The sequence below is a fragment of the Lacerta agilis genome, chromosome 5 (genome assembly GCF_009819535.1).
Source record: "Lacerta agilis isolate rLacAgi1 chromosome 5, rLacAgi1.pri, whole genome shotgun sequence".
Lineage (NCBI taxonomy): Eukaryota > Metazoa > Chordata > Lepidosauria > Squamata > Lacertidae > Lacerta > Lacerta agilis.
Window position 1 is genome coordinate 34,216,046 of NC_046316.1, and position 26,896 is coordinate 34,242,941.

At 40.0% G+C, this 26,896-nt stretch overlaps 1 protein-coding gene across 6 annotated transcripts in view; it reads right to left on the reverse strand.

Moving 5' to 3' along the window:
• Positions 1-26,896, reverse strand: part of EXOC6 (exocyst complex component 6) — a 92,696-nt gene that overhangs the window by 22,205 nt on the left and 43,595 nt on the right. For 3 of the 6 annotated variants that reach the window (XM_033149275.1, XM_033149273.1, XM_033149277.1), the window contains exons 18-21: positions 25,972-26,151; positions 20,592-20,621; positions 13,727-13,868; positions 8,844-8,917 (exon numbers count right to left, since the gene is read on the reverse strand). In XM_033149275.1, coding sequence (XP_033005166.1) covers positions 8,844-8,917; positions 13,727-13,868; positions 20,592-20,621; positions 25,972-26,151 — 426 coding nt within the window. The remainder of the gene's footprint in view (positions 1-8,843; positions 8,918-13,726; positions 13,869-20,591; positions 20,622-25,971; positions 26,152-26,896) is intronic. The other 3 variants (XM_033149276.1, XM_033149279.1, XM_033149278.1) reach the window with 1 other exon arrangement.

Consider the following 26,896-nt stretch of genomic DNA (forward strand, 5'->3'; position numbering starts at 1 on the left):
AATAAGATAGTAACTTTTGGGACTACAATGTTTTATTGAATCAGTTCCTACAATGTATCAAATTAACAACACTCTGACCAAACCTATTTGATTGCAGGCTTGCAAGCAGCATTAAAAACTTCAGTGACTAATGGTAATACCTCCAAAACTACTGAATATTAAGCATATGCACCATTTACAAAATGATTTCTCATGACAGAATTTTCATTCAAGATCATCCATCAACCATAAAGCTTCTCCTCACAAGAATAGTGCTCTTCAGGTGATACTGAAACACATTATTTTGGGGCAACCAAAAACTTCTTTTCAGCATGTGTGTGGAAAAACCAATGACAAACAACCACACCGACATGCAAATTCTTAGGAGAACACCATCAAAATTGTCAAAAGAATTAGTACAACAGATCTGTGTACTTTTCCTCAGCGCTTACTCTGTATTCTGCTCAGTGACATTTTTATTTTTGGTTATGCATTGTTCTTATTACTTTTCCACATTTATTCAGTCTGTCTTCAGTATAGTAACAAAAAAAGGTAGCAAACAGTAGCTAGTTTTATTTATTTATTAAATTTCTATCCTGATCTTTCCTCCAAAAGCCCAAGGCAGCAAACACTTATACATTCACTCATGCTATATGCCGATGACGTGGTAATACTCTCTAGAACCCCAATAGGGCTCAGAAGAGCCTTAAGAAAACTTGCAGCTTATTGTGAAACGGAATGCCTCAAAATAAATTATCAGAAGACCAAGATTCTCGCTTTTGGGGAAAAAACCAAAGCTTAGAAGCTGGGAACTTCATGGTCACAAATTAGAACAAGTTTCAAACTATAAGTATCTAGGAGTGGCTGTCCAGGCCTCAGGAACCAATAAAATCCATATTAATTCCATCGGGAGTGCTGGGGAAAGATCTGCTAACTGTATCCTCAAATTTTATAGAACTCAAGGGGTTGTTGTTTTTTGTCCCCGCGGCCCTGAAATTATATAAGGCCAAAACATTGGCACAGCTCCTTTAAGGATCCTTTTTGGGCCCGCCATCTTCTTCTTTCACTCCCCTTAAGAGAGTTCAATCTAAATTTCTCAGAGCCCTCTTACAAGTCCCCAATGCGTTTCAAATGCATGGGTTAGATTAGAAACGGGGATGATGAGAGTTGTGTCTCATATTAGCTTAACATCAATCTATAAGTGTTTGACACAATTGCTCCCCCAAGGTATAGACCCACTGATTCTTTGTGACTGGTTCCAGTCTGGTTGGCAGATAGTGGTCCTGAACTCTCTGCAGAAATTGGGCCTTGCTCCTCAAGTCATCTTAAATTTGGGATTGTATCAAGCAAGATCCGTGGTGAGGCAAAGAATTATGGACATAGAGAGACAACAGGAGGTTGAGGTCCCCTGATTACATAATTGTATCCAGAAATGCAAGAAGGGCCTTTACTCTCGCCAGAAGTTCGGCTCTGCCCTCGCTGGTCCTGGAAGGATCTTTTGGAAAAGTCCCGTATGCCCAGAGACTTTGCGCCTGCTCATTAGGGGAAATAGGAAGCCCTGAACACTCATTCAGCCTTTATTGGCATAATGAGGCAAACATCAATGTGGTGTTTTCTGTTTTTAAAGGCGTCACTGGCAGTGGGTCTCCAGGGTTTCAGCCAATGAACTCTCCCAGCCCCACCTGAAGATGCCAGGGATTGAACATCTGCACAGCGAAGTAGATGGCTCTATTACTTAGCTAAGGCTCTTTGCTAACAATTAAAAATGAAACGAAAACATGTAATAAAACAAACAAACAAGCCACATACCCTAACAGTCAACAACTTCAAGATTACCTTTTAGCCATCAAATGCCTGGGTTAACAAGAATGTTTATAAGTTGCTCCTAAACATTAATAATGAGAAGGACAGATATAGGCCAATGCCAACTGGGCAGCACTCAGGGATGGCACCACCAACAGTGCCTCTCTTGCTCATTGTAAGGGCCAAGATGGTTGATACTGCTTTTTAAAGTACTTGGGCCCAGAGCCCTTTAGCTTACAGTAGGCCTACAGTACAGTAAGTCTGCAACTTGCAGGCATTTAAGTTGCAATCCCACTTGCCATTGCACCCAAAGTGTTTTGACTACACACCATTTTGGCTTTAAGCACTATCCCCAGAACGTTGCTATACTAATGTTTTGGACTCAGTAGCCACTTGCTGTGCTTTCATGACTGGTGACACAAAGTCCTATCAGGCTGCTCCACTTAACAACCCACCAGCTACGTTCTGCAACTAGCTGCTGCCTCTGGGCTGCCTTCAAGAGCTGCCCCACACAGAGCACATTGCAGCGCTCCAGACAGGAGGTCACCAAAGTGTGGACAACTGGGGCCAGGCTATCCTGGTCCACGAACAGCCATAACTGGTGAACCAGCCTAAACTGGTCGTACACACTCCCAACCACAGAAGTCACTTGAGACTCCAGTAACTTTAGTAAGTGGAGCAGCATAAGCAGACAGTAGAGACTGTTATTTTCCAGCACCACTAATAGCAAACCTTCGAATTAGGAACACTAAAACTTGATAGCACGAGTAGCCAGCTGGCACTAGATTGAATTCAGTGGCCATTAAGCCCAGTACGAGTGGTCTGAGAAAGAATAGGGATTCAGCACATCTGGTATTTAGTAAGTCCTGGCAATTCCTCTGAGGCATCTTGTGCTGACTGATATACCAAAGCACTGAAACCAGATGTTTTGACACACTGTAGTATTCCCTACAATCTATGGCAGATACAGAAAGCCTCGTCAGAAGGCGGGTGAAGTGCTAAGATCCAACAGCTTCCAAGGCAATGAACCTGAGTGACAGGGAAAGGTGAGTCAGTATGAGGGGAACTGCAATCTCCCCTAGGTAACAGGCCTTGCCAGCCAACATGACTTCCATCTTATCATGATTGTGTTGGGTTGGATTTCTCCTGTGCAGCTCACAATTGCAGTTCAGTTACTTGGTAACCACTGTCACTACAGGAACTTTGTTTGGAGAAGAGTCATCAGCAAATATTGATAGGGTGCATCCCTGCAGATACCACGCAAGAGATCCATGGAATCTCTTTGCTTCCACCTTTAGAAAAGAACGGAACACTCAGGTGCGCAGCCGTGACCGTCTATGTTCCATTAATACATTCTGGTGAACAAATGCTTGAAATTTAGCATGCAATCTTAATGGCTATAACTTTTAAATGGTTAAATTGTAAGATTTAATTGCTACTTTTCACTCTAGAACTCTGTATCTGCTGTCTTCCCTATGCAGTACATTCTCAAAATATATAAATAACACTTTCATATACAGGTAGTTGGTTATTTTAATTTCCCCATATCTTTCCAATATAACTTCATGAATGAGTTGCCTTTGGCATCCTGTCAGTTAAAGCTATAGCGATTGATAAATTCAGTTATTTTTGCTTTTATTTAACTGTGCCAAAAAGAGAAATATTTTCTCCTCACAATGGAGAGATAATTTCTTTCCCTCATTCAAGCCTGCTAACGATTTAAGGGGAAAAACACACATCACTTATGACCTGCCTCTACTTTGAAATAGCATCCATTCCTGGCAAGTAATCCTTTGGTAGATTCTTGTGTTCCCTAAAACCATATTATTCTAACCCACTATTGATGGACTCCATCCATTATCACTTGGAAGTAGTGTTAATCCCTCAGTAATTAACACCTTCATTAAAGTAATTTGAGCTCAAAAGAAGTTTAAGGTGCATTATTGGCTTAGTTAAATTAAGCTTACTGGGAATAATTTCTACGTCATTTGAACTTTCAGCTCCTTTCAGTTGAGTATTTCTAGTTTGTACATTATTCTGGATTTATTTGAAAGTGGCTCTAGCTACACAGAACAAGTTCCATTAATTGTAAGCTTAGAATGCTTCCAATTACAGGAAGTATCTATGATTTAGGCTGCTTCCCAAGCTTATTAGAAGAGCAATGAGATGCAAGTCAGCAAGAATGCAAAAAATAGAGACCAAACTTTATACTGGACAAAGGAAACAGAGTTGATCTTATTTTCTGTGCCTTTAGCAAAGTATATAGCACAGTATCAGACAGTATCAAATTGAAAAACAAGCATATCAGTATAAGATGGGCAAATGGGGGGGACACACACACACACACGAAGCTTAGAAGCCAAGGCAGAAACCCCCTCGGAGCAACCAGTAACCAAAGCCATTAACCAATACATAGAATCATAGAACTGTAGAGTTGGAAGGGAGCCTGAAGATCATCTAGTTCAACCCCCTGCAATGCAGTTATATCCATATGGGGATTGAACCTGCAACCTTGGTGTTATCAGCACCACGCTCTAACCAACTGAGCTATCCACTGACTATCAGTGCAAAGTCCACAGTATCTGGCAAGCATGTGAACACTCAGGCAGTGAGCTATTTAGCAGGTTTCAGCATGTGTTAATATTTCTATTCAACATCAGAATTACATGATGAAATGCACCTACAAAGATGTACACTTGTTCATAACCTTTCTGCCTTCTGATAAACAGCTGGGACTGGATTTCACAAAGTCACTGTACCTTTTTCTCACATCAGCTACCCTGAAGAGGAGTGTACATACATCATACTGAGTAAATGGATAACAGGTCTTAACCGCAGCTGTTTTCAACAGCTTCTAGTACCCAGTACGATCAAGTGGATAATAATTGGTCCTTGATGCCAAATACCTGGCTACTTAAGGAAATCCTGTTGACTCTAGAAGGACAGCAGATGGAAAATAAGAAGAGATCTCCTGGGCCTGCATAATCTGGTTTACCACAGTGGCCAAGCTCAAGAACACTGCATGAGGGCAATAGCTTTCTCTCCCACTGCTGAGAGGCATTCTGCCTGTGATGGTTTCTATTATTGTGAGGGAGGCAAATTTGTTTCTGTCCAGTTTTTCCACACCACAGATAACTCCATCAACCTCTATCATTCCCCTCACCTTTTACTCTCTTTTTTTCTACATTAAAAAATCCTGACCATTGTAATGTCTGAAGAGTTGCCTCAGTCTCCTAATCATTTTGATTGCCAGTAATTTCCTGCACTCTTTTTTTAAACATGTTGTTACCTTGGGCACTTCCCAGTCTTCAGGTAGGAAGGCCAATCTAAGGGGCAATATGTGCTTTTTTAATGTTAGGTGAACTATTTTACATTTGAGTTGAGCGGGAGTTTGACAGTCACAGGTAGGTCCATTTGTGGCCTTCCAGCTCTGAACTTCTAGGTTTTAGTGTCTGTGTGGCATGAACAGCAATTATACCAGCCTTCTCTTTCTAACACCTGTTTGCACAATCACAATTTCCAATCCTGGCAAGCAATTCCTGCGAATTTCAGTCTGTTTAAATCGAAAGCCTGCCTACCAAATCAATTGATTGTGCTATATAGCCTTTGATCACTTTTGGAATATTTAAGGAACCAGGCTTTGGAAAACAAATAATTGTGCATCTCTGAACATCAACTTATGAACCACAAGTCAGTCGGCACTGGGTTCAGTTGTGCAGCACTAGATCATTTTAGACCCTGTACTTAATGGTTTTATAGAGATTCCCTCTTTAGATAACCAGAACGTTACCAGTTGTAAAGCATACAATTTTCTTTCTCTGCCCACCGCACAATCAACATTTCATGCTTTCCAACTGCTTTGACATTCCTAATCTGTTACAGCAAAAAAAATAAAAAAAAATGACAGCAGCACACTTTTAAAAAACAGAGTTGGCAAAATAACGACACTGAGTATGTGCAGTTTCACATTATAACAATTCTCTTAAAACTCGCTACCATAGCTACAGGAACAAAATGGTGTTTGCTTCTGATACTAAAATACATTTACTTAGGAATAAGGACCATTTGGTTGTAGAAAAGAATAATTGATTTTTCCATCATCCAATAGCACCCATACAAACAACTCTGGGCAAAGTATTTATTTAGGATGCGCATATATATATATATATATATATATATATATATATATATATATTGCAATCAATAGCTCAAGAAGGCTTTATCTGTGGATTTCTGCAAGAATATGTCTGGAACTGGTAACAACTTTGCTATAGTCATTCCATAAGGAATTACCAATTAATTTCTACTTCTCACTTTAGTCATTCTAGATCAGCTATGGAGGAATGTATTAGGTGCAACCACTAAATTATTATTACAGCAGGCTGTAATAATATGTGGTCATTTTCACTTTTAGATGCTTGCCCCAGTTTTCAGCCACTATGAGGCCCATGTCCGCTCCGACAAAATTTCTAAATGAAAATAGCATCCAAAATGGCATGCAGAACAGCAGTGTCAGTCAGCTGTGCTAGCTGGTGCTGATGAGAGTTGTAGTCCAAAACACTTGCCGAGGGCACCTAGTTAGCAAAAGCTGATGTAGGTAGTCATGTATGTTACGGCACGTACATGCTGGTCTACACAGCTGTTTCATGCTATTTCCTAGCAGAAGTGCTATCTACATCAAGCCTGAAACAGCCCTGAATGTGTCTTCAAAGCACCAAAACTTCACAGCTAACTGCAGTGCGTGCTACGTTTATTAATTTGTGTCAGAAATAACCAGCAAAGGCTACCCCACGCTCCTACTAATCTTGCCCGTTGCCATGAAATCACACAGAAAAGAGTAAGCTGTTGTTGAGATAACTGGCTTCCATTAGTAAGCATGTGATTGGCAGGACGATAAAGTCTTTCCCCTCACAGGTCAGCTACTTTTTAAAAAGAGGGCAACCCTGCTGATCCATCTTTTAGCTACAGTCTCTCACTGAGTCCCAATTCTCTTGCCTTTTAGCTTTGATATGGTTCAAGCTTTCCCCCTTGTATCAGCCCCTACCTGTCATCAGCTCCTCTGTACCAAACAGCAAATATCAGGAGTTTGACCTCAGGGCACAGTCAGGGTGGGCAGGTAAAACCTGACCACTGGACCCACTTCCTTATCTTTCATATCCTGCAATTCATGAAACAGTATCGAATTCAAACTAAAAAACAGAAGCATGACCTCTTTCTGAAAAAGGCTCTGTTGCCTTTCTAAGTATTCTTGAAAAGAACTGTCATTTGGCCTATTAAGAAAGAAATGGATCATAAATAGAAGGGAGAGGAAGAGTGTTAAATCCTTACTAAAAGCTAAATGTTGCTCTTTGTAAGGATTGACATCACTGCAATGAGCCGCTAGTAGATGAGGAAGAGAACAAAAAAGGGACTGGTCTTCATTTACGTTCTGTATTCAGAAGCAAAGCAAAAATGATTGCAACAAATTGTGTTAAAATAGTTGTTGCTTAAATACCTGGAAGGCATTCCACTATTAATACATAATGGTGCACCTGGAACGCTGAATGGCAGATATAAGGAACCTGATGAAAATATTATGTCATACTTAGGAGAGACACAACTGAGTCCAGCTTTTTCTTGCTAGGATTTATCATAATGGTCTACCTTCACTTGGTAGCTGTGAAAATGAATTGGTTAATGATTTTAAAGCAAACGATAGGACTAGTTATGTAAAAGAGATTACTAATAACAATAAATATTAGAAATCCTATGATGTGAGGAAATGCACCCTACATAAGGTAAATTAAGGAATATATATATATATATATTCATTTCCCTCTCTCCTCCTAAGGCCCTACTATAATCAAGCAGTCTCAAATATGATTTCAGCCTAAAGTAAAAGATTGACGAGAGATTATATTCTACAGAATAAAATGTTGCTTTTAATGATGATGCATGGTAACTCTAGCCTTAAACATGTTTAAAAAACAAACCAACCAGGGCCGTCTTAACCATTGAGCCTACTGGCGCAACGCGCCAGAGCGCAATGGCCTGGAGGGTGCCTTCGCCCTCCAGCCCCACCAGCAGCGCCCGCCAGCAGCACCCTCCAGCTGCCCGGCGGAGCGCAGGAGCACAAGTTAGCTGGCCGCGCCGCAATCTCCGGCTGCCTGGCGGAGTGCAAGCTGGCCAGCCGTGGCGCACCCTCCGGCTGCCCGGTAGAGCGCGAGAGCGCGAGTTGGCCAACTGCGCCACGCTCTCCAGCTGCCTGGCAGAGCGCAGGAGTGCGAGTTCGCTGGCCGCGCTAGGGCGCCTCATATACAAAAGATGGCCCTGAAACCAACCCACACGAAAGCCATCATTTGAACTTACTTACCACTTAACTATTCCACATAGCACCCCACAGAAATATGGGTCAAGTTTGTACTCATTATTAGATCTGCATATATTAAAACAGCCTTTTCATTCAAATTTACAACTCTGTAAATACATTAGAATTCAACCTCACATCCTGAGAACTGAACAGCTATACCCTTTCGCTTGCTACACGTGAAGTAGTGGGATAGTCATTTCCCCAATTTCCCCAAAATGTCAGAGGGGTAGTCGTGTATGCCTGCTGCAACAAAATCAAGAGTCTTGTGGGACCAACAAACACATTTATGGCATAAGCATCTGATGATGTGGCTCAGAAGCACCAGGGTTTCCCCAGCCCAGCTTCCTGCAGCGGCATCTTGCTTCTCCCAAGTCACCCTCTAGCGAACCTCCACAGCAGCATGCAATGTAGCCAGGAGAGGGAGTCAACAAGCCATTGTGTGAATGGACTCAGCGGCGGAGCTAGCTGCTTGGGCACCCAGAGCGGCACACATGCCATGCATCCGGGAGGCAGGGCGAGCCGCCCAGGGAGGGTTTTGTCACCCCCCTCTGGGATGACACCCGGGGTGGACCGCCCTCACCCCCACCCCTTTCCTACGCCCCTGAGTGGACCTCAAGTCATCTGCTAACACATAGGGTTGCTTGGACTATGAATCAAAGGCTTGGCGTTCAGTAAAATGTGACCATTAACAGGCATACAAATAACGTCTTACTTGTCTGAGGTCGATGAATGCTAACTGTAAGGTTTCTCCATGGAATCCAGGTACAGGCTCAGAGTTGGCGAACACTGTAATAATAATAACAATAGATCCTTTCAATCGAGAACCCAGAATTTATTTTCACTATAACATGGATCACCAAGCACTGGGATATTGACGTTTTTAAGATCAATGATCTGGAAATATTCTAACGACACACCTTCATTGGCACATTCCCCCAACATTTCACCTCTGCCCTACAATGCAGAGCTTCTGTGTCCCAAATAGCACGAAAAGGAGGCAGCTTTACTTTGTTTTGCATGGTGAATTTTTTAGAAAAGCCTTTCAAAATTATTATCAGTTCCAAAGCTGTCAGCATCTAATTTTGTCATTATAGCATTTGCTCTATAAAATCTTCTTAGCCTAACCAGAGGCAGCACCCTGCCCCCCCCCCCGATCGCTTCCACCACCAGCAGAATATCCCCTTCTCGCCAAATTTTGGAGGGAGGAGAGGCATTCTGGTGTGCCACACTGCCGCTCGTTTTCTCACACCGGGCCAGAGAAGATGAGCAGGAACACATTGCAGAATGCCCCTTCGCTCAACAGCTGTGGCAAGGGGAGAGGCATTGTGGCAGCAGTGGAAGGGGGGGTAGCATGGCGGAAGGCAGGCAGTGGCACATTCCCATTTCACTTCCAATGGCAAAATGGGATGCTTAGTCCCTAAGCCTAACCATGGTAGAAGACTGACAGTAAGCAGGAGGGAGCATAAAGATCCAAACAGGCAGAATAATCTAAGCAGAGTTACAGAAAATATAGAATGTTGTGTTTATGCCTTTAAACAAGTTGTTCGTAATGGAATTCAACTCTTAAAATTCAAAAGAGTGTAAAAGCTAGGTAAGAAGACCATACATTAAAATGCAAACCATACAGAAGCTGAGCAATTAGTATGCAGGTTATGTTATAGACAAGGTAAAGGGAGTAAGCAGACAAGCTGCAATATGACCATTTTTACATCACAGTCCTAACTATGCCACTTGAAAATCAGTCCCATTGATTTCCAGGTATTTGAATTTAAATATGCTGCATCCAGATGTAATAAACTTTTATTATTTGACGCTTCGCAGTAAGCATTGCTTTTATGTCATAGTTACAAACAGGTCTCCCACACCCAATATGCATTTTGATCCATATATTTGGAGTTGATCAAGTTCAATCTGAGACAGAGTCCCCAAACTCAGAGGTATCTCCATAAGACAAGTTTATCTCTCTCTCTCTCTATCTCTCTCTCTCTCTCTCTCTATCTATCTCTTTGTGTGTGTGTGTGAGAGAGAGAGAGAGAGAGAGAGAGAGAGAGAGAGAACAAGTGCATTTGTCCATAGCATCCCAAGCAATTTCTATTGGTTAATCAGACCCTGACCAAGTATTGATAGACGCAGGGCCATCTTAAGCATACCCAGTGCTGTGGTGCAAAGCTCCCTCTGCCCCGCCCCCATTTCCCAGAGTTGTCAACCTTTTTTCAGGGAGGATGGCACAGCTGGTAGGGCTGGAGGAGGTGGGCAGCAGCTGGAGGGCGGCTGCTCTGGCAGGGAAGAGGCAGAGGCAAGCCGCGGTACCTCCCGGCTCAGCTGGCCGCTTTGTGCCATGGTGGCCATGGCAGATGGAGGCTCCGGGCGCGGCGCTGCTTCAGCGCAGACAGCATGGTGGAGGCGGATGAGGGCAGCGAGCTGATGCTGGGAGGTGCCATGTCCAGCCTCCACCTCTTCTCTGGCGCCCTCCAGAACTTGGCGCCCCGGCGCCCTATGCCACTAGCCTCTATGGGTAAGACGCCCCTGGATAGATGTTCTTTGTGGTCTAAAGCAAGCCCTTGGTGCATGTGTACAATGGAGACACTGTCTAAATACATTGGGCACCTGCTTTAGCCAAGATCTAGGCAAGGGCAGCAATATCAAAGGAGGGCTACTTTAGGTGAGCCTATGGAGAATGGTGTTGATTTTTCCTCACAGACCACCGCTGAGTTTCAAATATAGTCTGCCACATGGAGACGATAAGATGTTGGGATTAAAGAAAATCAGTTCTACATCCTTATGGTTCATGGTTTGGTTCCAAGGAAAAATACCACATCAAAGACTCTCTAATTATTCCAATGGATTTTCACCTACACATAGACATCACTTCTATTATGCTACCAGAACTTGCCTCTTTAGCAAAGGGACCAACGTTTGAGGAATTGCTTGCTACACTGTGGTTTGTTCAGCACCAAGTTAAAAAGCTGGCTTTTTCAGTAGGCTTTTGGTTAGTGTTGTGTTGTTTTTTGACTTGTCTGGCTTCTGACTGCAACCTGAATATTGTATACTATTTGGAATTTTATTCTGCTGCTACATTTTCTGATATATCACTTGGTCAAGGAATAATGATCAGCTGTCATATTTATGATACAGTCACATGGTCCACTTCAGCTTGTGAGACAAAAGAAAAAACTGAATTCGCTGTAGCAAGCTGCAGTATCACATCTAGGATATTACCTCCATGCAAAGCTGCCATTCAGCAGTTCAGAATGACAAAATGACTATTAACCTAAAACATGAACATCTGCTGTTAAACTGAGCACATAATCTATGAATCACTTTGAATGGTTTTAAAGGCAGAAAGGAGTTTACACATTTCTTAAAGAAAATAGCCACCACCCTGCATGTGTGGATTTGTTAAGTCATAATGCTATATCTTAAACCAACAGAAAGCCTTCCCCATATTGTTTTGTCTGCTAAGACATCCCTATAATATGAAAACCAGGAACGTTGCAGAGGACACTAGGTGATGCTTCACATTCAGTTTACATGGTTCTGGTAACTGGCCAGGTCTATCGTCCTATGTAAACTGCGACTGCATTGTGTAATACTTCCAAAACTCTCCTGCGGTTGCACTTTGCAGGGAAAGGTTGGGAACAGTGCATAAGCTGCCTTTCAGGCAACTTCTACCAGTTGTCTTGCTGGACATTTCACTGATGCATAATGGTGAAATCAGGTAGCAGCTAGAACGCCGAAAGTCAATTAACAATTCCAAAAGGTTTCTCTATATTGCATGACATGAGAGAGTGCTTGTGGAATCACATCTTGGTATACTGGCTACTGGTACTTCCTTTTTCTACATCGTCTAATCGCATACAGTAGCAAGACACTTCCAATGGCACTGTCACAAGTACCAAGCTCAAAATGTTGACCCAGGAGGGGCGAAGCTGAAGGGAGTGGGTGGTAAAATCATAAATCACAGCTGGCACAGTGATTCGTGGAATGTGCCTATGGCACAGCTCGCGAAAGAAATGTCAGAAAGAAAGCAGATTCAGCACATTCTTTTGTGTGTGTGTGTGTGTGTGTGTGTGTGTGTGTGTGCAGCACACCCATTAAGCAAGGCTGCCTGTGTTTTAGTTGAATTTTTCAAGGAACAGCTCAAGATTACAAAAGTAGAATCTCCTATTTTGAACTTCTTAAAGTGAACTTAGACCTTCTTTTTAATACCTTAAGTAATGAGTCAGTAACACATGTATGAGTGACCTGAAACAATGACATTTCCTACCAAGCAAAGATTCTAGCTAAATTTGAAGCAAGAACATACAGGGTCTTACCACCCTCACTCCTCATTACTATTTTTTTCCTTTAAAATAGTATTAAAGCACTTGCTTCAATATAGCCAGTAACAGCTGACTGACTGATCTTACTAAACATGTTCCAGTATTAAAGTCATGGTTTTACTTTCTCCTTCCAGTAGAGTATAATCTGTAGAACCAAGGTTACATTTTTCTACAATCATATAAATATTATAAGGTAGGAAGGAACTCAAAGCCATTATGTAATGGTTCTGTGACAAAGATATTTTGTAACAGAAGCATCACAACAGATGCCGAACCAATATGTTATGAAAAACAAAAAACCCACAATGATCTCTGAGTTGTTTAATATGTCAAACAGGAAATGTGGGGGGGGGGGGTTACAAACTGAGGAAACTGAATATAGCTTTATAAAAAGCTTAAGGACATTTTAGTATATGGGAAGCAAATAGTTGGTTTTACTGCAGCTCATGCCAGCCAAAAATGGAAATGTCCAGTTCTTTGCTTAATTTTTTGTTTTTATTAAAGATTTTATTTTGTGTTACAAAACAAATAACAAGTGAAAAATACAAATGGGGGGGGAGAGAGAGGAGAGAGATGGGGGCAGGACATTGTGTGCTTACAATTGTGAAGAACTGAGATTCCCTATTCCATTTGTTCCACTGCTGAATTAGTGTAATATATTTATAAACTTTTTAAATGTTAAGACCTCTCAATTGGTTCTTTTAGAGTTCTGTTGAAAAGAAATTCACCAGAAAAGTTTCTGAAAGACAAATACTAACAAATTTAAAATGAATGGCAAATAAAACTCTCTCTTTTCAGTTGCTTAAGTTTCAAGTGATTTACAGACTGATCCAAAGACTTTCTCTTTTAGGAATTAAATACTATCAGAAGACATTGCCTACAACTGCAAATGTTAGAACCTATAATGTTTTGACTGCAGTTCAGAGGAAAAACGAACACATATTAGTGTAAATGTTGATAAGGATTTTAAATGGTTTTAAATGGTTACAAATCTATTCTAAGTTATTCTCTCTTATTCCAATAAATTAAACTACCAGTCTTCTAGAAGGTATCCAACCAATGTTGTGAACTTCAGACGAAGGGTGGCATACAAATTTAATAAACAAACAAACAAACAACTCTTGAACCATTGCTTGAACAAACAGAAAGTTCTCATTGATCCCCAGTTTCCACATTTATTTATTACAGTAATGCAAATATAATGGATATTTGCATCCTCCCGCTAAACAAGAATGACTGTCGCTTAACTTATAGCTCAGAATCTCATACTTACATTCACACTGTATGACATCTAAATTAAACTGCTGAATGGCTCCCATGCTAATTTGTTTTAAATCATTATCCAACAGCATCTGCATCAGGGAAGTTGACAGATGCTGGCAAGCAGACATACAAGCAGTCTGGGCCACTTTTCCCTATTAAAAAAAAAGGCAAGAAGTTGTAAGAATAGGTAAGTAGGTATGTTTTGTCAGAATGGTCATTTTCTCCCACATTTATAAAGCCCAAGAACGAACAGACAGTAAATGCTACATCTTCCTGTTGTACAGTAATTATTTAAAATTCTGTTTACGAATAGTAGCTTTATTTAGAATAGTATTTTCAAACGACAATGTTAATATGTAAACACACAACTGAAACCAACAAGTTATATACATTCAAAAACACACATCATAAAACAGGTTTACAGAAAACACTTGCCTTAACACTATTAAAATGGATTTCCTGGAATGCTACACATTTCGAGCTTGACAATTCAAATATTCCCCCTCTCTATATATGCACCTATACGTCTGGGAGAACGAGAATTCTATAAATAATTCATCTATGAAGTCATATGCAGCCCTCTGCTGTTCAAGTATACATACATGTTTCACGGCAAACATTTCTGCTCCAGTAATTATAGCATAAACATCAGTGCCGGTGACGGAAAAGGCAGGTTAAACATGCCAACACAACAGCTTATACACATTTCCAGAGAAGCAAGTCTCATTGATTCTAATGGAAATTATTTTCAAATACCGGTAAGTGGCTGGATCAAAGCACAGGTATGAATTCTAATCTAATCAGAAAAAATACTGTAGTTAAAGAATGTTAACAAAAGTTACTGCTAACATTTTAGGGCTCTTCCTTATTTGTGAGTTTAAACACTAGTATGCTCGACAGTGTAATCCCGTGCATGTTTACTCAGAAGTAACTCCCCTGGGTTCAATCAGGTTTACTCTTAGGTAAGAGTCAGTGGGTTGCATCTTAAGACTGCAATCCTACACATCTGGAAGTACGCCCTATTGAATACAATAGGATTTACTTCTCTGGAAACATGCACAGAATTGTGCTATATAATAAGAATGATGCCATTCCTAAATAAAGCATTAAATTGCATTATATGTCCAGGTTCATGTGTAACGCTAGGTCATACTAAAGGTAAGGTCAGTAAGCCAAGAACAAACCATTGCATTTTTATCACTAACAAACCATAGTAATAGGGGCATAGTTAACATGTAATGCTAATCATGGTTTATTAACAAAGGCTTACTTAAACCATGGTTACACGTTACATGCAAACCAGGCCTATATCTTGTTGCATACCAAACATACTGTTTCAAAAGGAAATAAATGACAACCCCTCGCAGAAGATAAAGTAAGTTTCTTTGGTTTATATAGACAGGTTCATTACAGATTAGAACTATGACTTAAAGTTTAAGGTTACTTGGGGTGGATAACCTACTTAGCATCTGTATGTGTTCAGCTACCTTTAGAACCAAACAGACAGAAAAAGACTCAATTTTGAAAATTCTCCTATTTTTTGTATTTATTTATTATTACTGGATACTAAAGTCTATGTTCTGTTCATGGTCCGTGACACATCCTTTTTGGTGGACATTTACAAACCAAAAGCTTTTATGAAACTAACATTTGACAGGTACAAACCAAGTGTCAACAGAAAAAGAAATAAATGAACACACACCAGAACATGCTTGAAATGTCTGAAACCCAGCAGTGACCAGACTGGGGGACATGCAGTTCTAATTCCCCAAATGGAACAATATCAATATGAATGGGGGGGGGAGGAGAGAATTGGGGAGGGGAGGAGGAGAGAAGAATCAATGGGCTTAATTCAATTATGATGTGGCTGATTTAAGATACTTGATGGAAATATCATTTTGATTTAATGGAGCAACTGCATTTTGATTTAATGCGGTACTCCATCAAATCAGCTCCATGTCCTATTTTACATAATTTTTTGATGCCACTGTAATGTAGTAACAGTAAGCATATTAGTGAAGTTATCAAAAACCATAACATCCAATTAAATCCAAAATGCAATTATATTATGGACCATATTGTTATACAAATATTCCATTTCACATTTCTCACCGAACCTATGCATTCAGTTGTTTAAAATTGGTTACAATAGTACTGGAGCACAAGGTAATGGTTACAATACACAGCATGATAATTTCTGTGGCTTTTTAAGAGTTAGGTTTCATACAGATACATTAAATGTTTGTTATAATGGTAGACAAATGCTAACCCCCTAAAATGAATTTTTAAAATTGCTTTCAACTATGCACTCGGACTACAGGCTTATTGCTCTCATGGCACAGTTTTAAAAAAAAGCAGAAGAGGGGAAAAGGAGCATGTTATAACCATTTGAGATCATGTAGGTTTCCATTTTGGACCAAGATAAAGAAGCCAAGTCTAAACATTTGAACTTTTAACTGTAAATCATAGGCACCTGAATCTGTTTTTTACTGCTCAGTTTACCAGTAACTTTTAAATTGTTGTAAGTATACAGGTCTTCCAAATTGAAAATGAACAAAACTGGCAAATGAGGGTGGGTTAAAATGAGGCATTTGTTCAAAGTCATATTGAGCAAGTGAGCTCATGTCTCTAGACTTAACAGGGCAGTTTGAAGCATCTTTTGTTACCCAACGCTTTCAATTTCTTACATGTAAGAAACTATAACATCATTGCATTGATTCTGAATGAATGTTCATCATGACCCTTCAAAATCATCCTTAATAATCAGCATTGGATTTGATGCTGTTACATCCATTATGTACCGGTATATTTAACTTAAGGGTGGGAAACGGTTTTGTTTCGGTTCCCTACAATTACTACTACCCAACAACTACTAACACCCTTGTCTTTATTCATCAATTACAGCTATCCATATTTTGTATACCACCACGGCAAAGTTCAAGAAATAAGTATTCTCTTATGTTAAAAAAGAAACCCCCCAATAACACCTGCTAGAAGATAGGACACCTTCAGATTACCCACCCGTCACATTTGCTGAAATACAAGTTTGGCAGAAAAATAAAACCCTTAGACAAACGTCTTATATTTCAAAGGAACTTGTAAAAGAGAATCTGCTGACATGTTAAATCCTTTCTGTAGTATCCGAAAGCTTTTCTCTTAAGAACAATTGCTGTAAAGAGACATTTGGCTCCTAGGAAATTCCCAAAGGGTCAGCCATATGCATCCTTCTTGCATGGCACCTTCACGGTGCTGCTTTCTAGACTCATAGCTAGCTGTCTCAAAAGCAGCTTTCATCATTCAGTAGTGTGTCAGTCAATATGATTTATGGACTGCATTCAACAAAGTCAAAGCATATAGGATGAGAAATATGACTACAATCTGCTAATTTGTTTTGTATTGAGCCACTTAAGAGTCAAAGACCTGATGTCAGACTGAGACCGGCAACACAATTAACCAGCCGGTGACAGATTCATCCATCCTCCCAGCCAGGCTTATGCCAATCAAGGACAGCATGAGGCGACATTTGGAAGAATCAGTAAGAAACTCCATTCTCTAAGTAGCCTATGTGGGCTTTTGATTGACAGTTTTTGAATATAGCTTGTGGAGCGCCACCACCCTTTATCCAATAGCTTCTCGCTGCAAGCTGTGAAATAAGGCTTTTACTGCCAATCAAGGGAACAATAAAACACAATCCACAATCCCCCAAGCAAAAAGGGAACAACAAGACTTGTCTGTTACATCTGAAAGTCTAGCTTCATAATTAGTTTAACAATATTAAATCACACATTAAGCAGAAGCTCCCCCCCCCCAATGTATCGAATCTAAAGGGTAACTCACATATTTAAGAATGCTAAATCAAGAATTCTCCTGATAGCAATAATTGAATCTTCCTGTTGATCTAATAGCAGCACTAAATTACCCCTTCTCATAAAAATATCAAAAACAACAACAACAATCATAATAATAGGTGTGTTTACAACTGTGTCTCTTAAAAACTGATCAAAAAGGCATGCTGGGAATATTTGCAATTTCTATAACACAGAAGCAATTGATCAAGATGGTCAAACTAACGTCTGTTGTAAGAAACCTAATTTTTATTACACGTCCAATGGCAATAGCTGCTAAGAAAGTAATTAGGATGCTTTATACGAGCACATCATAGGCAAATATGCTAGCAGCTTTTTAGGATCATGGCACATGATTGTGATCTTAAAACAAAGGTTTGAATTCTGTGATAATGGTTTCTGAATATATGTTATGAACATAAAGACTCTTGGAAAGGCTTAGTTATCAGACAAACTTTAACCATTTTCATTCCATCAACATCTAATTTTGCCAGTGATATTTTTTCATATAATCGTTGAGAGGAAAACAGCATATCCCACATTTTTTTCAGATTATTCAAAGTCTGTTTTAGACCACACAAGAAATGGATTATGATAACTCAGTTGTTCACCTCATTTGTGTTGCCTCCACCATTGCTAACAGTTAAATTAAAGCATCTGCAAATGTTTATTTCTGAGGAACTCCAAAGTGAAAGCAAACACGTAACAGCAAAATCCTTAGCAGAGCCAGGGCAAGCCAAATGGCTCACAACAGCTGGTAACAACTCTGGAAAGATAAGGCCAATTAGCTCTTAGCAAATCAAGGTGACTGTAAGTTTTACTTGAGAAAATGGATACGGCTGCTAGGAAATCAGTTGAAGATCAGTTTCTAACTCTGGCATATCGACTTCCTCTGCTGCGATGTTGGACAAACCACCCAATTTCTTTTTTCTTATTAGGAGAAATTATAAATGAACAATCTAATAATACTTTCCCATTCTTCATTGTTAGGAGTATTTGCAGACTCTCCCCATCTGAAACCCTGTAGAGCCACTGCAAGTCAATGTAGCCAAGTAGACCAGCGGCTTGATGCAGTACAGAGCAATTCCCTATGTTCATAACTATCACCAGTACAGCTGGAAGGTGGTTGTAAGTAAGCCTGGACTTCTTCCATACATTAATCCTGTTGCATGTGATTATGGGGACTGTAGTTCATGACAGCTTATGCTATAATGCCTTTCTGTAGTCTATAAGGTGAAAGAAGACTCATTTTCATTGCAACAGACTAACATGACTACATCACTGGAAAACATCCATCCCCTCAGTGCCTCTCCCTGCTGTTTTAGAGATGGGTCTCAATATCCAGGAAATACATTAGTGTGAGAGGGCATTTTTCCCTCTCTAAGCCCTGTTTAGGGAAGCTTTTAATGTTTAATAGATTATTGTATTTTAACATTCTTTTGGAAGCCGCCCAGAGTGGCTGGGGAACCCAGGCAGATGGGCGGGGTATAAATAATAAATTATTATTATTATTATTATTGTTATTGTTATTATTAGCAAGTTAGGACACACACTGTATTCTTTCTACATGTTTAAAATGTACAGGAATTAGAACGGGGCAGGGAGTGGGAAGGAACAGATTTGCATAAACAACTGAATAAAATTTGAATCAGACAACAGAAGCAACAACTTAGAAGCACACGTTTTCAACTAGATTGAAGATCATGAATGCTAAGAATTATGAATACGTGACCGAAGGATAAATATTCCGCTGAGCTAGATATAAAGTTTCAAACTATACTCCACATACCAATATGCTGTTTTAAAGAGAGACAACCAAATGCAGCTTTGCAACATGCTTCAATGGTGAATATGCATTGAAATAAAATACATGTGTATGCTTCAAACAAGTGAAGCTTTATGATGTACAACTGGGATCTGCTCATGTTATAGTTTTCATGCGTGAAGCAGCCACCCTGACCAGCAAATGAAATATTGTGTTATCTAGAGATAACTGGAGAAGGCATGGCTGCCATATGGTTGCCATTTGGGGAACTGCTTTGTACTTAGAACATCAGATTTCCTTATGGCTGCCATCGTGACTGTCAGTCAGAATTACCTTTTATGTTATCAATATTTTCATGAGCTTTTTACCCCTGGCATTATCTGCGATAATATCTTTAAGCATTTTTATCTTCCTCTAAATTTGTCTTCAGAAAGTCGGATGTCGCAGTGAAAGGGGACGTGGAATGAGTTGATGCCTTGCAACTATTTGTGCTTATAGCACAACACGCATGGAACTAACATGGTCATCATTATCTTGTTTGTTGCATACTTTTTCTACTGAAGTGTTGATGCAAAATCATTATAAAGTGAGGAAAGTGTCCTGTGGGTAAATGAGTAGAACACAATTCTGCATCGGCTTTTAAAAAAAATAATAAAGGAGGAAGCTTTCCAATCGCTAGCAAATCTGAAAGTAGAGGTTATTCATTATAATGCAAATATTTATGTTGGACCAAAGTAAACTACTCAAAATGAGTCGGTGACCTGAAAATAATTGGGGCATGAATCTTTAAAAGCAATCCATCATCTTTTAAGAAATACATTTGGGTGCAGACATTCTCCTCACTTCAAAAAGTATGTTTTTGAAAGAGACTGTCTAAAACTTTCACCAGCTCTTTATTCTCAGCCACTATCTAGCCATTTTAACCTTATTTCGTATGCACATCCCCATAGCTGCATTCTGACACCTGACCTCACATCCAAGAGGTCTTATGGTCTCCTTTGAATGATCTCATTTCAGATGCAACACATGCCCTATCATGTTTCTATGAGGCTTTAAAAGGTTCCCTCTGCCTTGATGTCCAAAAACCAAGGCTAGTCTTCAACTTGGATTCTGCATGCAACTACACAATTTAGTATAGAGTCAGATCGGTATAAATAGAGGGGTTTTAAATAAAGTCACTCAGAATTGAAGCAATAAGCCTGCAGGCAGTTCATAGTTTTAAGTTTTCCATGTGCATGCTTTTTCTTCAGCTTGCATCTACTTACCGACATAGCTGCATGGTCATTGTTGTTATTCTGAGAAGGAAACCAGTAAGGCAATCAAAACAAAACAAAAAATAAAAATGCACTGTCAACAATAAATTGCATTTGGTAGCAGTCAGAGGGGGTAGGGGAGGGATCTTGAGAAACTAAGTAATGTCTGTCAATAGGCTTTCTTTCCTGAAGATGGGAATGGTTCGAAATTATTATTCGAGATTGATCTGCCATGGTTCAGCCAAATTAGTCTTCTGTTTGCAGCTGTAAGAGCCAAATAGACACAATTTTTAAGTGATATTCTGAAAGTGTCATGAATTAATACACAGCACAGTGCTAGAAACCAGAGAAATAAAATATTCTGCATAAGCAGTATTTTCTGGCAGACAGGCTGGGTAGATTTCGTTTCAAGTGTTATTTGAAAAGCTTTGGGAACATATAATTTAAAAACTCCTTGCATTAATCCAAATCTCTGCAGATGGTCTCCTACTATGTACCGGGGCTTCTGGGATGCCCTTTTATAGCAGCAGCAGAACCCTGTAACACCCCCCCCCCGCCCCGGCAAAATGTTGTTCTCCGAGATCAGAGCTTCTTCAGAGCAGCATCCCTTCAGTCATGAGAAGCCACTGACGGAAGGAAATATCAACCCTTGTCTGTGTGAATGCAGAAGTGCTTTCAACTCACAAATGGGGGAAATGTTGCATCACAGCCATCATCAATCTGCTATTTTGCTACTTTCCTAAAAATATGTGTAAGTAATAGTAACAGACATTGTTTAAAAATAATTACATCCATCCATTAAATGGATCAGAAATGTAGAAAGGCTTGTTTTCAGTTCAAATACAAAAAAAACCCTGCCTTAAAAAAAAAAAAACAATGCTGTTGCTATCAAGTGGCAAAACAGACAAATATAATACAAACACACTTTTAGGGAAACGAAGCTGGAGAAACATATCTAGCAACCAGATGACACCACAGTAGCTACAAGCAATAAGGATAATTGTGCAGATATCTCATAGTAAAGACAAGATAGCTTTATTGTGGGCTGCAGATGTACTTTATAGTTAAACGCTATGAGGCTGGAGTCAGAGTTGTGCTCAGTGGTGTTCCACTCATTCTGGAGGAAGAGGATCGGGAGACAAACTTCACCTAGGCTTCCTTTGCTTTGCAGCCTCCAGAGCAGTGTGAGAGATGGAATAGGAAGCTGCAATGGGAAGGAGGATCAGCAAAGATCACCTGCCTAGCTTCCACTCCAGGCACTCATGTGCCCAGAGAAACCTCTCCGGATGTGTATGGAATCCACTCCCTTGACCAAAATTAGCCTCAAAAGAAGCATTAAGTTGATGTGCACTTCATTGCAGTGGGTCTGTGTGTAGTGCCAACCACAGTTTCTCCAGTTTCCAAAAAGGTTGGTGGCTCCTATTCTACTCTACTGGATCTCAGTGCCTTCTATATATGGAAGGAGCATTTCCATCCACAGACTAGCTACACTGGATCAAATCCTTTCATTGTATGTGAAAAGGTGCTAAGATATTAAGAAAGTGTCCAAGTTACACACTTATGACTAAAAGGCTTTCATAGGCAAGTGTAAAACGCACGCACCTTACATTGCTGCCTCTACATTAGTGTCTGTTTGAGATGTTTTCATTCCTGAAGTCAAAAGTAAATAAGTGGCACTTGCTTGAAAAATGATATTATAGAAATGCTGGAGAAAGACTCCTCTGGAATCTGTTTTCCAATGAGACCATGTCAGGTCACTTCATGATAATGCTTCTGGTCGTGTTCTATAGTAAAGATGTTGTGTTCTACAAGTCAAAGAGCATGGCTGCATAATATATTGTGTTTACTAAGGACGCTACAAACTCACAACTACTACAACCCTACAGAAGTGGCATATATATGGGGAGATTTCCCCTACAGCCATGTGGCCTAGGAACTTACAGTCTGATCCTAGAAACACACTTTAGTCCACTCCATGGGCTAAATTAGGCCTGCCAGGCCTCTCAATTTGGCCTGCAAGTCCATTTCCCCCATGCCAAGCCTACCTGTCACTCACCTGACGGCATATGACGTCGGGTGCAGGACAGTAAAGGAACAATTGGGAATCTTAGAAAATACTCCCAAATTGTTCCTTCACAAGAGCAGCTTACATTCACAGCTGTTGAAAATTGGCATTAACTGCAAACCCAGGCTGCTTTTAGCATAAATCAGACACACTGAGAAGCTACCAATTGGAGCCTATTGGACCAACAAAGTTTGGCCACTCCTGCACTAAGACAAAGCCACCTTTATCTCTCCTATAACTGTCTTGATAACAACCTACTAACCCCACTTTCCAGATTAGGAGGCAATGGGCACTTGTAGACCCTGGAGAGTCGTGGACAGTCACAGGTGGACTAGATGGACCAATTATCTGATTCAGCTAGGGCAACATCATATGGTCACTCTGTCTCTCAGCAATAAAAGATGCTTCCCCCCTACCTACAACTACCTGGGAAGTGCAGAGCATGGCGTGGATGCTGTCTACAAACTTGGCTTCTATCAGCATCTCTGCAGGAGGGTGTTTTTGTTTGCTTGCTCTTTGGAGGGGAGGAGAAGGTTTTTTCTAAAGGCAACTTCCCCCCACCCCCATCAACTCCCAAACAAAAACTTCTCAAGAGATATAGATTTGCCCCCACCCCTCTGTACACACACAGCTGCTTCAGATGTAAAACTCGCCCAGCACGTAGGTCTTTTCAGTGCCAGATGAAGGCCTTTTAGTTTTTACAGGCATTTTAAGATCTTCTTTCTTTTTGCGCTCTGGTGCACTAATGTATGTTTTCCTGCTGTAGGTTTGCATTTATTTATTTGGTTGCTTGGTTGGTTGGTTGGTTTCCTAATGCAGTTGATTTCTCACTGTATGATTTTTAGAGCTCTCCCTGTTTTCATGGATTTAAACTTCTGTTGTTAGCCGCCAGAAGACATTGTTCATTGGGCAGTATACAAATGATGTTGTAAGTAAAATTTCCTTTACTTACCAACCAAATGTCAAGACCTTCAACTAAGGCTTCTCATTGATCTAGTCAGCCAAGCCTTTCCATGAATTGAAATCCTGCTTCTCTTGGAACCAAGTCTTGCTACCCCCATCTTTTCAAGAAGGCAACCCTCCTTCATACCTTCAGCATGGTATGCCAGTCCAGAATACATCTGGAAACTCCCTGCAAATTGAAAATCAGCACAGCAGGCAAAGGCCTGGAACAGAACTGTGAATCCTCATGAGCTAGCTTTCTTAACACAGGAAAGATTCATCAGCAATGTGATGTAAAGGGACTGTCTATAATCTTGCTGCAAGTGAAGATCCAGGCAAGGCCTGCCAAATAATTCTCAGAAGGAACTGTCCAGCATCCATCTCCTCCTTCTCAACTGCCCCTGTTGCTCTTAATCCCTCCTAAAGTGCATTCAGCTACAACCTGATATTTGACATATGGACTTCTCTTCCATTGCACAACATCTGCAGGCCAGCCACGGTTGAATATGTGTCAGTAAACATCTGGAGAAAGCCAACTTGTGGAAAACACTTAGTACAAACATGGCCATGGTGAATCGCATTGGTTAAATGCATCAAGTCTAGTCTCTGTCACTTGCCAATGCAGCCAAACAGAAGCCACTGAGGAAATCTAACATGTGTGCACTGTGCCAGAGCATAGCACAGAATTATAGATTTTGAATGAATCTCAGAAGTTTTCCAGCTTAACTTATTCGATTCAGTACCGTCTAGACATAGTGCAAAACACTCCCACACAAAACAAGAAAACAAGTTGTACTGGATGGGATGGATCACAGAGACCAGACATAATTTTTATTCTTGAAGCACTCCTGCAATATAAGGAGTCGATTGCCTTCAATGAAATAAAATTTAAGTAGTACTCAAGCAGGTTAACTTATATTTATTTTCATAAATATAACCAGCCAATTAATAAGCAGCCAAAATAACAAGTAGAACATAAAATAGACAATGACCACATACTTGAAGCAAAGGAATATTTGACTTGATAACAACAGTTTACATACTACTTACTGTATATTTTAGGGGGAAGAAACTCAAAGTGGTTTTTAACATAGTGTAAAAAAATTTAAAAAAATATCTAGTCTGAGTACAATTTAAAAAACAAAACAAAATAAAAGCTTGAGATAAAAAGTTTAAAATCTTCTATGTAAAACTAGTGTTAGGGTGTTATAGTCGTTTTACACCATGTTTCCCAAAAGCTCTGTAAACACTAAACACTTTCCTGTTGTAGCAAGTTAGGCAATGGAAGAACAAAATGTAGAAAACGTTATTATGTGCAAATGTCCATTTTTAAAATAACTTAATTGTACAGTAGCTATTTCACCTGCAAAACCATTCACAATATGGGAGATTGTGCTGGTTTTATGCTATACTATGGTTTATTTTATTTGTATATACCGTTGGACACCACCTTGATACTTTATATGAGGGAGCAGCAGATTAATATTTTTATAAACAAAGCAACTCATCTCACAGCAAGTTGTTATAAACCTCAAATCGACAGATTTATAGAAAGGCAGTCAATGCTTATGAACTTCTGGGAATGAGAATTTTCATAACATGAAATGTTTTTTCCCAATACTGTAAGGAATTATTATTGGTTCTCTTATCTTCTAGCAATTATATGTGAATAAGCATCGGTTTATGGTGCATTTAAAAATGAATTTCTTAAAAAGAAGAAAGCAAGAACCAAGCTTTATTTCACCACTGCCGTGGATTCAAATGAAATATAGCAAGGTTGCAGTTTCACTGTTAGCTGTGGCACAGAATAATGTTGGCACTGGCGCCATGATTAACATTAGCCAGGGCTCTTTAAAAAAAAAGAAGGCGGCAGGAATTGAATCTCATTTGCAAATTCCGAATAAAGCAAATTCTGGTTAGCTCCAATGCAGATGAAACATTACAGCATGGTTGATTCTGGTAAGGGAAAGGAGGGAGTGGAACAACTTCTGGTGAGACGATCATAGTGGCCCTGCTAAGATGAAAACAAACCACAACAAGCCTTGGGTTTGCACTTTCCCTGTAAACAGACAGTGTGCTTAATTATGATTAACTGCAAATAGAAAGCAGAAACTTCTGATACTTTTCAGTGGCCAGACCAGAGAACGGCTTGGGTGGGGAATGCATAATCCTAAAACTAAGCAAGACCCAATCCTGCAATGCTAAACTCTTTTTTTCAGCATTCTGTCCAAATGCAGCCCATTGCTGAACTGGGTCTATCTGTGATCGAAGTAAGTTTGCTACAGGTCCCAGGGTTGTTGTTTCTTCCACCACGTGTGTCATTAGCACACACTACACATTGTATTACAAATAAAACCTGCAATTACTTGCAATTTGTATACTTACAGGCAAGTGAGTGAAAACCTGAAAGGTGCTCCTCAAGAAATTAATAAGATCCATTAAATAGCCACTGGCTCTCCCATCTGGCTCACTCATTGTCCAATCATAGTCAGCAAGCTGGATGAATTCATCAATCTTTTGGTTAAGTTTGGTATAAATTTCTCCTTCAGCAGCATGTCTCGCATCCTGGGGAGTGGGGGAAACAACACAAGTATGCTGAAGTTTTACTATCCTAGAGATAGTTTCTTCAAATGTAGCAAATGAGGGTCAAGAAGTGGGGTGTGTATGTGTGTGTGGAGTCAACCATTGTTATTGTAATCCAGATCTATCTATATATGGAGTCCATGTCTAAACCACTGTTTTGTTTTTCTGTTCACAGCATAGAGACATTCTATCTCTCTGCTGTGAACAGAAAAATAAAACAGGCAACTCAAGGAGCAACAAACGTTACAAAAATGTGCCATCGTTTCATATATAAATGTTACATTAATACATATTACTAATAAATAGAGACTGATATCGCGTTTTTTCTTCTGACACACTTCCCCTCTCAGCCTACTTGCTCTCTGCCAGGACTCTCCGCATGCACCTTGGCTCTCACACCTAGGGCCCAAACAAACTCATGGTTTGTGAGGAAAGTGCTTTTGCAGTCAGATTTTCCCTGGGCATCCGGATAGCTACGGTGGGAATAGGATGCTGCATTAGGGGGGGCCTAATCCAGCAGGGCTCTCCTCATGTTTAATTTGATTAAACTGACAAACTTTGTGAGAGGACAGTAATTGTCTCATTAGTTTTTAATGTTTTGGAGTGATAAACTGCAAATAATACACAACTGTATATTCTTATTGGTAAGGATGTATTTTAAACTAAATCTGGATTGCTATAGTTATTTATGTAGAGCATCTAGACACTTCACTAATATTTTTTTTTT